This window comes from Solanum stenotomum, chromosome 3 (assembly GCF_019186545.1).
Source record: "Solanum stenotomum isolate F172 chromosome 3, ASM1918654v1, whole genome shotgun sequence".
Taxonomy (NCBI): Eukaryota; Viridiplantae; Streptophyta; class Magnoliopsida; order Solanales; family Solanaceae; genus Solanum; species Solanum stenotomum.
In genome coordinates, this window is record NC_064284.1 from 67,901,288 (window position 1) to 67,916,555 (window position 15,268).

The 15,268-nt window shown below is 32.6% G+C and overlaps 1 protein-coding gene across 1 annotated transcript in view; it reads left to right on the forward strand.

Moving 5' to 3' along the window:
* LOC125859230 (F-box/LRR-repeat protein At3g03360-like) overlaps positions 1–1,047 on the forward strand; it is a 4,229-nt gene extending 3,182 nt beyond the window's left edge. The window contains exon 2 of the mRNA XM_049538927.1: positions 872–1,047. Coding sequence (XP_049394884.1) covers positions 872–1,047 — 176 coding nt within the window. The remainder of the gene's footprint in view (positions 1–871) is intronic.
* Positions 1,048–15,268: the final 14,221 nt, after the last annotated feature.

Consider the following 15,268-nt stretch of genomic DNA (forward strand, 5'->3'; position numbering starts at 1 on the left):
GGGGGGGGGGGGGGGGGTAATAGGACCTTAGTATAGTATAGGTTTGGGGGGTACTTATGCATTTTCCCTAAAATAAATGATGGGGTACTTATGCATTTTCCCTAAAATAAATGATGTTCTTAATTCATTGATAGGACCATTTTTGTACTGAATACTTCTGCTATAAAAACATTGTTTATTACTATCTTTGTGCACTTATTCCTCTGTTTCCAGTTTCATCGGCTCCGCATCGACTTCATTTATTCCTCTGTACCAGTTTTATCGGCTCCGCAGCGACTTCATTTATTCCTCTGTTCCAGTTTTATCGGCTCTGCAGTGACTTTGAGTATGTATGTTTGGCCAAAGGATATAACTATTGATTACATTGGATTTCAAGTTCTGTATTTCCTGGCCTCTTTCTATTTTGTTTTTTTCCTGGTTTTAAAGAACCTATTTCCGATACCCATTGAGCTAACTAATAAAACAACCTAGCTAGTGCACTAACTCAAACCTATTTCTTGCACGAAACGTCCTCCTAACATAGGAGCACTCCTACTAAGAAATGGAAGAGCAAAGTTCTTTCTGTTTGACGACACAATGCCTCACCGGCCCTCTGCTACACATCCTTTCGTTCACCCTAGACCCACCCACCAAATGGAACTCTGCCCTTTTTGTTGGGTTAGAGTGAGTATGAAGTCAGGGAGGAAGAAGAAGAGAGGGAAGAAATAATATACTAATATTTACCTTTCCCAGCTCTTAGAAATGGAGAAGGAATAAAAAATCTAGTGAACCCCTCAAACTCCGTAAGTAATTCGGGACAATTCAGGAAGAATAAGATAAGCTAACACAAAAAAGTTGATCTGATTGACAATATTTCTCTATAAATATGCAGATTTATGTAGCCGAGTCACGAGGGCTTCTTCTTCTATTCCTTTCCCGGAAGATAAAGGGAACTTAGCCTCTGACAAAGTAGTAGCTGACATACGAATAGCTGGCAAAGGAAGAGCTTCCGCTAAGATTCTGACTTATTTGGAAACTAGATTTGCTGCCCCTAATCCAGGCAGTTAGGGCAAACTAAAGTAGATAGGACACCAGATAGTGCTTGTAGCACCCTTTTCTTAAATATATACAATCTTTAAAATTTATTTAACGATTAACCGATTTGGTACTGAACCACCTTCACGTCCTCCTGCTTCATTACCCAGTTCAATGCTTTGGCTATATAATTAGGTGTTTCTATGTAGACTTCATTCCTAGAGGTTTGAAGTTTAAAAAGCCCAAATTCAAATTTAGACTTGTGGTGTAATAAACCGAAATCATCAATATATTAATAAGAGCACTGGAACACTATTACAACTTTAAGATTCTAATTGCAATAATCAAACTGCCGAATTACAATAGAAATATTGAAATAACAAGCAACTAAAGAGAGAGATAAGAATGGGGTTGAGAAGCTTAGACTCTAGAAGAAGAGGAGAGGACAAACATTTTCTTCAATATGCATAAAACCCTTCTTTCCGACTCATTTGCCCTTTTAACCAAATGCTAACTGGGCCGGGATCCCAAATAAGACACTCCAACATTTTACTCGGCCCAATAATTCCAACTAAATTAGTCTCCACGAATTCTAGTCCATAGGCCCTTACATATCCAACTCTGTTCACAACAATACTTCCGCCCTCAATGAGAACCTTGTCCTCAAGGTTCAAGTAGAACAATGCCAACAATAACAAAATATCAGTCTCATAAGGTGAAACATACTTCTTCCCATCAATTCCATTAAAGAGTAGTGTGATAACAATTCCATAACGAAGAGGTAACCATATATGCTCTGTTTTGTTTTCCAATCCATAGTGTTGATTTGAAATCATTGTTAATTGTTTTATCCAACTCCTCAAAGAATGCAGTACCATAAATGCATTGTGCAAACTCACCATGAGAAGAGTACTGTACAAAGGAATAAACAAAGGACAATCCAGCCGTCCAAATAACAATCAAATGGACAATTATTTTCACATCCACTGAATTTCTTGTTGGCAAGTCATTTCCTGCTCCGGTATCAAAAATACCCACTCCAATGGTTAACACCACAAAAGCTTGAATGAAATATGTAGCACAATTTCACTCTCCCAAACCCACCGAAAAAACTAGCTGAGTTAAAACAAGGAAAGTCGATCTAGAGACAAGAGGTTTGGTAGTGTCCAGTCCTTCAGATTTGCAACGATGGAAGTAAGACAAGATTAGCATAATGCTAGCAGATCAGAAACTACAGAGATATTTGGCAACAGGGGCGAGGCCAGAATCATCCTTCCAAAGTAGGAGCGTGCCAAGACTTGCGAAAACATTAACCTTGAGCGAATACGTCTCTAAAATACACACGTATCGAGCCTTATTTTCAGCATGCCATGAAACTGGAAAACAAGAATATTTCTTCTCCAAGTCAATCCAGTCACCTTTGATGTCAATGTTGTAGGATAGAAGGAAAGACTTCTTTCAACAATATAAAATTTGGAGAAAGAGCAATTGCTAGTGCTGAATCAGGCTACAAAATGGAGGAATTCGCATACGAAGATTGCCCGGGATCCCACACTCTAGTCATAGAGTTCGAATAAGCAATTAAGCAATACCTGCCAGAACAGCCCTGCATTTGTAGTGCATCCACGTTAACTGTGTAACCCGTCAGCAATGGCGGATCCAGAAATTTTATTTCATGGGTGCTCAAATATTTTTAGTTTGAGAATTGCTATATAAAGTGGGTGCTTAGTTAATACATTTGAATAAATTATTAGATATTACAAACAAATATTAGTGTTTATTGCAAAAAGCAATGGGTGCTTAAGCACCCATAATTCATAACATACATCCGCCATTGCCCGTCAGAGCCATGAACGTGAAATTTATTCTCGGATCTCATACAAAAAGATCTGTGGCAGTTAAACGGATGGCTATAGTAACACATTTAGCACCAGGATCAAAGGGAAATTGACTCAAATTAAGTTGATTACATCCACTGGTAGGTGTTCCATGTTCAGCGTTAAGAAGTACTTCAACAGAATACATGTCGCTTGTTGGAATGAAAATCTCATTTTCCGAGAAAAACTTATCAAGAACAAGAGATGTAGAGTGTGGCAAAGCCCCTAAAGAACCTGTCTGTTGCCTCATTATCGGAGCCAACCAAGTAACATCTTCAAGAGAAAAATCCAGAACGTCAGTTTTTGTAAGCACATATATCAGACAACAAGAATCCTAAAAAAAATACACTCATGCCCAGTATCAACCCAATTGCATTTGCGTAAGTTGACAATTCATGTCTAAATGAATGTTTAGGAAGTTCAACAAGTACTATCTGATGAATTCAGAGTTTTTTGGCATCAATATAATCATTAGACTTTGATGCTATTGAGAAAGCAGGGTAGGGTAGCAAAGCATTGTCGTTCATCTTGTATTCCTAAGATACTTAGAACAAAACTTTGAAGAACTTGGTATGAAAAAACAAAGTTTAAAGAGTATTTTCAAAACTAGTAGAGAAAATAGAATCAGAAACAGATTAGAAACAATATACAAAATATTTTTCTCAAAGAAAGAAAATTGAGCCCACTGAATGCACAGTGTCCCCTTAAGAAAATTATTCCCCTCAAGTACCCGAGGTTAATGGAATATATCCTCCCAGGATAGAACGATCTTACTCACAGGTGTATCGGAACCTAAAATCACGGTGTCAACGAACCACTCAACGGTAGTAAAGTACACTTAGAATGCTAGATTTAGTAGTAGTAGGAGAAGTTCAGAAAATTGGTTCTTTTAAAATGAGAAGAAATACCTCAATTTTTAGAAAACAAAGGGTAGCGTAAAAAGGTTCTTATTGTACCTTATCGGAAAGGTCACAACCCTTTGGAGAAGTCACAATCTTTCGGAAAGGTCACAACCTTTCATAAAAGTCACAACTCTTCATAAAAGTCACAACTTTTCATAAAAGTCACAACTCTTCATAAAAGTCACAACTCTTCATAAAGGTTTTGTAATTGACATATCCCAAGCGTTCATGTCACAAATAGTTTGACTCAAGCAAGTAAGAACAAAATAAAATATTAAGTTTGAAAATTTCTCCGTGAGGTAGCTTTTTCTCACAAATATTTTGTTCCTACTTCTTACAATTTTGTGTGATACAAACATTGTTTAGAGTCAGCACCTCGTCAAATGTCCTTTTCAGAAGGACCTTTCCATAACTTCCAATTTGATTGTTATAGAACTACCCATGGACATAGTTTCATCGGGTCCAATAAAGGCAATATAGTCCAAAATGCTTCTTTTACAAAATATGACAAATGACTATTCACCAATATTCATATCTATACAAATACTTTTATTTTAATAGACATATCTTTTCATGAAAAATCTCAACATTTTAAGTGACACTTTTTCATAAAAGAACACAATTATTTTGAACAAGTATATATATAATTTGGTAGTTTCATACTAGTCACATCATATATCATATACTAGTAAAAGAAAAACTCAACGATCATGATATCAAATACACTCCAATAATTTTCTGGGTCTAACATAATACAAAAGTATCATTAAAATTCATATCTTGTGCTCCAATTTAAATTAGACACTAAGTCTAATTTTATCTTTATCATAAGCAAAGAACCCCCACATTTTAAATATGATCTCAAAAATAATTTTCAAATATTTGAAAATAGTTTTTCCACATATTTTTTTCCATACTATCAAAATTTCATTGGCAATATGAAACCATTTTCGAAATATTATTCTACAAAAGAATTATAATGCTTCAATTCCCTTTGACAATCTTTACACAATGTCAAAGTTCATTCCATAGAGGCACAAAATCACAAACTCTAAGTCACTGGTCTTTTTCCTCTATCACAAATAGACATACCACTTAGTATTTAGAATACTAACAATAAAGACAAATTTTTTTGTACAATTTGTTTCTATTTAACAATGAAGTTTATAGAAAATCAAAAGTGCAACACTGAGTTATTAGGTGAAGTTTCATATTCTTCAAACCAATTGGATAGTCTAATTTATTTGTAGTCTACAACAATCAGACAATCAAATTTCACACGGAGTATAAAACTACAAAAGTTTTTTTGGATCTCTAAACAGAATAAAGCATATTCTTATCACATAGATATGCTTTTCTTTTCAAATCTCATTCTGCAAACTAAAGAATTTTAAAGGCAATACTATTTGCCAAGGAAAATTCATTCAAAAACATATAGTTTGCAGATCTTATTCCAAAGACACACATGATAAATGTCAAAAGAGTTAACTAATTTTAGAAACTATCTTCCTCCTTAGATAAATAATAAAAAGGTTACCTGGTGTAATCTTTAACCGAAATACCACCAATTCTTCTAGTACATTCTCACTTTGACCTTGCTAAACAAAGCACCAAATTCTGGAGAAGTAGTGCCTTAATCTTCTACTTTCATGATATGTTTCCCTCAATCAGTAGAATACAAGAAATACCAATAGTATAGTAATTTCCTTAAGATTATTGTTCATCTTGTATTCCTAAGATACTTAGAACAAAACTTTGAAGCACTTGGTATGAAACAACAAAGTTTAAAGAGTATTTTCAAAACTAGAAAATGAAAGCTAGTAAAGAAAATAGAATCAGAAACTATATACAAAATATTTTTCTCAAAGAAAGAAAATCGAGCCCACTGAATGCATAGTGTCCCCTTTTAAGGAAATTATTCCCCTCAAGTATCTGAGGTTAATGTAATATATCCTCCCAGGATGAACGATCTTACTCACCAGTGTATCGGTACCTAAAACCACGGTGTCAGCGAACCACTCAATGGTAGTAAAGTACACTTAGAATACTAGATTTAGTAGTATTAGGAGAAGTCCAGAAAATTGGTTCTTTTAAAATGAGAGGAAATCTCTCAATTTTTAGAAAACAAAGGGTAGTGTGAAAATATTCTTATTGTGCCTTACCGGAAAGGTTACTGTTAGCATGATGGACATCTAAATAATTGTATATATTAATGTAATTAGATAGTGATATAAATTAGCATATAGATTTGTTGTAGAATCAAATGAATAAATATTGTGATAGAATAGCTGATTTGGAGGGATAGCAAAGCAAATTTAGAGGGATTGAATAGCATATTTGTAGAGATAGAATAGCTGATCTTTAGGGATAGGAATGACGGATCTTTAGGGATGTGTAATCTTTATTCTCTCTATATAATGGAATGACTCTCTCACTTTGAGAGGCATTTAGCAGAAAATTGACATGGTATTAGAGCCTTCTCTTGGTTGTCTTGTTTCATAGAGTCATCTGTGGTTTCTTCTAAAAAAAAATTTGAAAATCTTGGTTTTTTGTTGACTGTTTGTCGACAGTCAGTCCTACCACCTACGACTTTTGCTCTTGGTCATTCTAGTTGCTTTCGTGAGTCTTTGTAGTTTTCATAAGCTATTCAAAAGCATGAATTCACATCACTTTGAATCCTTAAGTGTTCATTTCACTGGAAAAAAATATTCTTTTTGGGAGTTTTAGTTTCAATTATTTGTCACCGGCAAAGAACTATGGGGCCATATAGATGGAAGTGATCCTGCTCCTACTTATACAACAAAGCTAGGTGAATGGAAAATTAAAGATGCTTGGGTGATGACATGGATCTAGGGTCAATTGACCCTTTTATTGTTCTTAATCTCAGGTCGTACAAGACAGCTAAGGCCATGTGGGATTACTTACAAAAGGTTTACAACCAAGATAATAGCGCAAAACGCTTTCAATTAGAGTATGAAATTGCTAATTACTCTCAAGGAGGTCTTTCTGTTCATGATTATTTTTCTGGATTTAAGAACTTATGGGCTGAATTTACAGATATTGTCTATGCCAAAATACCCACTGAATCTCTATCTGTGATTCAGCCAGTTCATGAACAAAGCAAGCGAGACCAATTTTTGATGAAATTATGCTCTGACTTTGAGAGTGTTCACTCTGATACCATTTTTCGATGCGGAATTCATCTTATTGGTAGGTGAGGGATTCATGATATTTTTATGATATTTTTGGTAGTGTAGTAGGTGTGGAATTCATGACTTTTTTGGTAGGTGTACCATTTTTGGTAGGTGAGGAATTCATTTCAAAGATTTTACTATAATATTCTTTTGCTAAGTGTTTTAATCTTGATATCTCTTTAATATTATTTGTGATATATTCTAGATATAACATATCTTGGGTTCTTAGGTACATGCATAAATTTTCTTCCATTAATTGTTCTAATAGTTTTATATTTTCCATAGATTCTGTCCAATATTGTAAATATTCGTAGTTCATTTTAGTCTGAATTTATTTCTAAATCATATCATTCTATTCTTTCGAGGTCTAAATCATGTAAGTCTATTTCATACCATTGTTGGTTTAATATATCTTCAGATTCGTTATCATTAAATATTTTTTCCCATATTATTCTCCTTAATTCAATTATTTCTATACCTTTAAGTATTTATAAGATTAATGTAACACCCCGACTTTCCGAAACGTCTAAAATTACTCGTATCTCCATGGAAAGACAAGAAGGGTGGGTAATAAATTAAGAATGAGGTGGTATGTCCTATTTTAAGTGTTCAAGTGTTGCATCTCAAGTTTTGAAGTTAGGTAAGTGGCAAAATAAAAGTTGGTGGAAGTTATCGTAAGTTCCTTCTTAAAGATTTCTCTTAAATTTGGGTCAAATGTCTTGGAGGTCTTCTCCCAATCTATAAAGAGTTATGGGGCCCACAAACTATCGAATCGAAGGTCTATGAGTCTAGTTTCCAATGCATCAAACCGTCTGTTCATACGACTTCAGAATAGAGAGATATTCACATTTTCGTAGGACTGCACAAGTAGGCACGTGAGGTGGGGCCCTAGGTCGGTGGAAAGTTACATATATCTTCTTCTTCAAACTTTTTCTTCATTTTTAAGCTAATAACCCAAGAAATTAGAGAAACCCATTTCTAGCATCAAGTGAAGTATAGATTTTCTCAACTCAAGTCCTTGACGAAAGTTGTTCTACGCGTTGGGCTCATCATCGTGGTATAATTTGTTTTATCAATTTCGTAGCATATCACACTTTAGTGTTGGGACAGCAAGGGTTTGAATATATTTGAAGGTTTTGAGGCGTATTACAAACCTAAGATCGAGGTAAGACCCTTCTTTCATCGACTCTAGCTTTTATAAGCAGCAAATAGCAATTTGCGACGGAAATACATATCTTTTATCGTATTGTCATGGTATCTTTTATTTTGTGTGTTGATTATGGTCCTACCTTGTTGTAGTATCAAGGGTTTTATGAGTAAAAGTCGTTAGGCCACATGAATTTAGCGAAAAAAGGTATGTTAAGGCTATTCCCTACTTACGGCATGTTCCTTAATATACTTGATATACTTGTAGCCGTTATTGTTGATTATTAGCTGCTCGAGTTGATATAATCTTCCCTTGTCGGGATTCTTATTCATTTTGTAGCGTCCCTATGTTGGACACGACGTAGAGGCTATTTGTACAGGTTGCTTATAACTAGATTGCTCGCTTTTAACAATTTGATTGTTATTGTTGCCCTTGGGGCTATTGTGGTTAGCTGCAGGAATGTGATTTATGCCTAGAAGGGCTATGTTCTGCTTACGGGGCTAAATGGATAACTAAAAGGGCTATATGTTGCCTATGGGGCTATATTGATGCCTAGAAGGGCTATGAGTTGCCTACAGGACTATATTGACGCCTAAGAAGGCTATGGGCTTCCTACATAGCTATGTTGTTGCCTAAGAGGGCTATGAGTTGTCTATAAGCTATGTTGATACCTAAGAGAACTATGTGCTGCTATGGGGCTATATTAATGCCTAAGAGGGCTATGTCATTGCCTACAGGGATAGGGGACTATCGATAGGGGTATATAGACTGATTGGCACCTTCCGGGCTTATGGGGGCCTGAGTAGGTGGTATTGTGTGTTGTTTGTACCTACCGAGCTTATGGGGGCTCTGTTAGGTTGTTGTTTTATTATATTTGATAAGTTTAGATTTAGGAGCAAGTCAGTACACTTATCTTATCCTTGATTTATTTATCGGATTATTCCAGTATATTAGGATACTTGATCATAGCATATTGCCTTTCATACTCTGTACATTATTTTGTACTGACGCCCCATTGCCTGGGGGCGCTGCATTCATGCATGCAGGTCCTGACAGATGACTAAGTAGACCTCCTCAGCAGCAGGATTGACTTCTATCCGGTTGGCTATCCCCTTTCCTCCGGAGCTGCCAGTGTTTGGAGGTTTGTTAGATTTTGTTGTACATATTTTTATGGGTAGGCTGGGGCCCTGTCCCGCCAATCGTTAATACTCTTAGAGGCTTGCAGACTAGTGTGTGGGGTTTATAACTACGTTATGGCCATGCTGGCCTGGTTTATTGGTTTGCTGAAGCTTGTTAGTTGTGTGATGCATTGTCTTGTTATATACATGCTTTCAGTTTTGGTATAGAGATCATGGTGGCCTTGATGGCCCAATCAGGACTTCTGTGCTAGTTGACAATTTCTTTATATGAACTCTTGGGAGTAGTTGTTTCTTTTGTAGATCTGTTGACAGGGGCCTTGCCGGCCGAGGGCTTAGTTTTAAGCCGAGATATACTTGTTTGTTTTCTTAATTGCATGCGACTGCCATGCACTAGTAGCAAATGATTCAGCAGGGTCGGCTCGGGCCTGAGTTTTGGCATTAGGAGCCAGTTGCGCCCCTTGAGTTTGGGGCGTGACAATTAAAGTTTCATAGTTCTTTATCATTTCATCATGCATGTATGTAGTCATGTTCTTTATCATGCAGATTTTTATTTTCAATTACTCCTTCCTATTATATTCATAATTGATTAAATTCATATTAGATTATTATGAACTAGATTATCTGTTTATCATGTTCTCCTGTCACTACTAGCATCATACTTTAGCGGATACTTCCTTCTTATCAGCGCCTCAACTTTGTTTACTACCCTAAACGACTTTCTTCGCCTACCGATTTCAACATTTGGATGGCATAGTATAGAAGTTTTCTCCCTGTTTCCAGTGTGCTAATAAACTAGAAATCATGATTCAAATAATTCTAATACATAATAACTAACATAAATTTATTCAATCATATATATGATATTCAGGAATATATGAAATTAGTTTTGCATATTTTTTTAACAATATACCTTTGCCTCTTGCTTATCCATGATATCTGAGGATTGTTCCATTATCTATTAAGTATTTTAAATATTTGAGAGGGTTTTTTTTTTATGAAAGTCCTTCGTTTATTCAAAGTCTGCCCTTTATGTTACATATACCTTCCTTTATATAGCAAGGAATTAGTGCACAATAATGCACGTACTATACTACACACTTACTTTACAATCATCCCTACCCACTACTTTTACACTTGTCTTCTTAATAATACACACCACCTACCATACTTTACACTTGTCAATACTACTTTAATAATGCACATGCATATGTTGACTAATTTACTCTACTAACTTGTACCTAATAATTTATAATAATGTGACTACTACTTTACACTTTAAGACTTTTACATAATAATTTACATCTACTTTTGGCTTTGTGTGGCTTTGTTGGCAAAACACGTTTTTATGTCTTCTTTTTATCTCTTTGTCCTTTGTCTTTATCTTCTTTTATTTTATCATTCCAGCTGGACATCAGGGATTACATTATCTTTTCCATTGCATTTTGAACATATATGATCTGGATATTGTGTCCAATTAGTTTACAATATCTGGTTAATAGTTCATTTGAGATGAATCCCTTCTTTAATGCTCTGGTAATAGGTTGTTCTTCTGGTTTGAGTAGAGATAATATCCATTTTTGTACTTCGTCCATATCTGCTTGCCTTAGCTCCCTTGAGTTTGAATATATCATAAGTTGGTCTCGTGAATAAAAACTCCATATTGCATTCCCATTTAGATAATTATTTGCTAGTTCTTGGATAATTGTTGACATACCAATTATTCTCTTATTAGCATAGAAACTTGGTATCTCAATTTCTTGTATCTCTAGTTATTGTCCGATATCTTCTGAAATTATCATATCTCTGGCTAATCCTATTTTTACAACTTGTATTATTGGTTTTATCTCATCATATAGTATCTCTACCGGGGCCGCATAAAACTTTACATAAAATAGATTGCCTTTCGTTACTCTTTTATAGGTTATGAATGCTCTGTGTATCTCTGATATACCACTTAGTTCTTCCCCATCGTATGTATAAACTGTACTTAATGATCCATAGTTGTAACAGGTTTTGACTAAATTTGCTTTAGTTTTGGTTGAGCTATCAACTTATTGTACCCTTGTAATTTTTGGGTTAAATAATCTTGGGTTGGTTCTTTAGTGGTGGTAGATCTGGGATTAAGATTCAAATATGTTTGGATTTTATGTATATTCCTAATATATGTTTGTGTGATATGGTTATAAATTTTTTTGTCTTTGTTTAGGCTCTCTGCATACGTTGAGGTTTGCAGTGATATAATCAATGGGTCTTTTGGTATTTTTGGTGTAAATTGTTTTTCAGACATTTTGTTTAGATTAGTGTTTGTATATTGTTTCCTAACTGTTTTGCTTGTACCTGCAGCTGCATTGAAACAATCATTATGGGTTTTTTGGAGTGTCCCAACGTCTCCTTCTAGCTCTGGATGTTTAGTGTCTTCCGATTGACATATCTCTGCATGTTTATAGTCATGCGACTGACTTATAGCTTTAGCCTTTAGTTTTTGTATCTCATTGTCCATACTATCTACTTTGGTACAAAGTGTAGTAGTGGCTTTGAGTATATCTTCAATTGTATTTTCTTTCTCAGTTTGAGTAGCTTTGTCTTGATAAGTAATCTGCAATAACATTCTTATCAGTTTTTATTACTTCAATAGTAAATGTAAAATTTAATATATTTAATACCAATCTCCTTATTTCTTTTGTTGTTACTGAATCTTGTATTTTTCTTGTTAGCCACCATTTTTCTTGTGTGTTATCTGCATTATAATAAATTTGTTATATACGATATATGGTTCAAATGATAATAAACATTTATATACTGAGTATAATTCTTTCCTGTTTATTTCTCATTTTATTTCTGTATTAGTAAATGTTCCTGAATAATATCTACAATGATGTTCTATTTTTTCTCCATCATACTCGTATTTCAAGATTCCTCCATAACTTTTTTCACTGGCGTCTGATTCTACTATATAAGTAAATTTTTTGTTTTCCTTCGAAAAATATAGTTTAGGTAGGTTCTTACATAATAGTTTTACTTTTTGTATTTGTGTTTGGTCTTTTCTATCAAACTGGTATTCTATGTCTTTCTTTAATTTTTGTTGTAATGTTTTTAAATTCTCTGCTAATTTTGGTATGTATTCTCTTACTTGGTTTACTAGTCCTAGAAACGATTGTAATTTTTTTTCGTATCTAGTTGTTTAGTTGAGTTTTATTTTTTGTACTATATGTGTTTGCATTTTTATTCTATTTTTATCTATTTGTATTCCTAAGAATTCTATTTGCTTTTTCATTATGTTTGCTTTCTTTTTACTTAGACTTATGCCTGAATATTCTATAATATGTATAAATTTTTCTAATAATCTTATATGTTCATCTTGTGTTTTGGAATATAGTAATATATCATCAATATATACTACACAATTTTCTAGTTGTTTAAAATAGTTATCCATAAAGTGTTGATATCAACTTGGTGCATTTTTATATCCAAATGGTAATACATTTCATTCATAAAATCTTTGTGGTACTATAAATGATGTAAGTTTTTTAGATTCCTCTTCTAACTTTAAGTGGTAAAATCCTGATTTGCAGTCAAATTTACTAAAGTAATTATATTCTTGTATTTGTCTTATCTTTAATATTTTATTTGATATTGGGTAATTATATGTTTTAGTTTTTGCATTTAAATTTCTATAATCAATAACCATTCTACTTTTTCCTCTTTTTTGTTCACTATGTTTATTTACTATAAATGTTGGGCTTGTATGCTTGCTATTGCTTTCTTGTATATACCCTTTTCTAGTAGTTCACTTATATGTATCTTAAATTCTGTTAAATCATTAAAATTATGTTTTAATGATTTTTGGGTTATTATACTATTATTATCAATTAGCTCAATTTTTACTTTTGTTTTATGTTTTTCCCATCCTTGTAAAGGATCTTCACTATATAATAATTCTAACTTATCTTGGATTATTTTTACTTTATCTATAGAGAATATAATTAATTCTATTTTAGGGTCTTCTTCTTTTATATTTTTTAATTTTTGTGTAATTTTCTCACTTCCTTTTATCCATTCTGTTGTTTTTCGTTTTTTGTTATTTACTCTTTTTGCTCCTATTTTTTGTTTACATGGTGTTGTGAACCACTAGTGTGTTTTTGTTATTATATGTGGGTATAATTTTTCTAAAAATAGCATTCCTAATAGCATATCTTTTGTGGTCAATTCAAAGTTATATATTTATTCTATAGTTAATATCTTATCCCATATTTGTATTTTTATATTTTTTGTCTTATATGTAATCATGCTTCCTTCATTATTAAACCATGTTACTACTATCGGTGTTTATTTTTTCCATTTATCTTCTGGTAAGCAATTGTATTTACATATATTAGCTTCTGCTCCTGTGTCTATCATTGGTGTATAATATCTGTTGTAATATTCTTCTATTATTATCTTTGCAAGTATATATATTTTCATGTTTTTATCATAAGAAAGTTCTTTTTATTATTATCTTTTTATTATTATAATTTATTGTTAACTGTTTGTCTTCTAAATTATATGGTTTCACTTGTTCTAACCATTTTATTCCTAAAGTGATATTTGTATCTCCTTGATATACTTTAAACTTTATTATTATTGGTACTCCTCCAATGATTATTTCCTTTGCCGTAGTTTCTTTGGTATATATCAAAGCCTTTGGTAGTTCAGGGCATGATTGTTCAGTAGTAATTATTTCATCTTATTTTACTAGTTCTCTTGTAATATAGTTTTCTTCTTGTCCTGTATTTATTAATATTAGATATTTTCGTTGTTCCATTACTCCCGTTATGTAGTAATAATATGGTTCTATTTCTTCTTCTATTGATTTTTGTGGAGTTTTATCTATTCTTCTTGAGGTACTCATTTTTTATGATATTTGGGGTATTTCATAGTTTATTCTTTTTGATGTACTTAGTCTTTCTTTTACTATTTCTAAATCTTCTTCTATATCAATCTCATTATAACTATAATCATTATTATCTATGACTGTAACTATCCTTTCAAAAGGATTTTCTATTTTTATTTTTTATTTTTTATTTTTTGCTGTTATTTTATGTTACGTTGTTAAAACATATAAGTTTTTACATCTAGCTGTAAATATTTTACTTCCTGAGGCTAGTTCTATCCCTGACATTTTCCAATATAATACTAGCGATTTATATATGTTTCTGTCATTTATTGCTACTGAGTAGTTAGCACTTATTATAAATTTAAATTTTTGGTATATGAGGTTACCTTTTACTGTACTTATTATACTTTTTTCTATGGGTTGTATAATTCTATCATCCACTAAGTATATTTCTATGGTGTATCTATTCCTTCTCTAAAACATGTTTTTATTAGTATTTCTGTTCCTGCTAAATGTACATATTTAATTGGATTTTTAGCTTTAATATCTAGTATTTCTTTATTTTTATTCGTTTGTTTATTATTGGTATTTTGGCTTACTACATAATATTCTTCTTTTTGTTGTTTAAACCAGTTTCTTATTGTTGGTATTTCGAATATTTTTTCTACGATTAGGTCTAATTCTTTTCGTTTTATTTGTTCAAATATATTATTATCAAATATTATTTTTTGTTCTGCCGATTCTTCATCTTCATATTTTTCTTTAGTTATTATTTGTATATATGTTTCAGTCATTTATATAGTGTTCATTATCTGATTCTATTGCTGAATTATTTTCCATTTCGTCTGTTTCGTTTTCTGATAATTCATATATGCTATCTTCATTTTCTAATTCATAATCTATGTATTCTATTTGTGTATATTTTTCATTATCTATTATTATTTATGATATTTTTTTTCTTTGGATTTTTAGGTAATTTACAATCTCTAGCTATATGTCCTAATTTTCCACAATTATAACAAGTACATTATGTTAGTTTTCTTTTTGGTCTATATGGTCTTTTGGTTTTGTAGTTTTTTACATAGTATCTTCTTCTTGGTTTTTTATATTTATATTTTGATC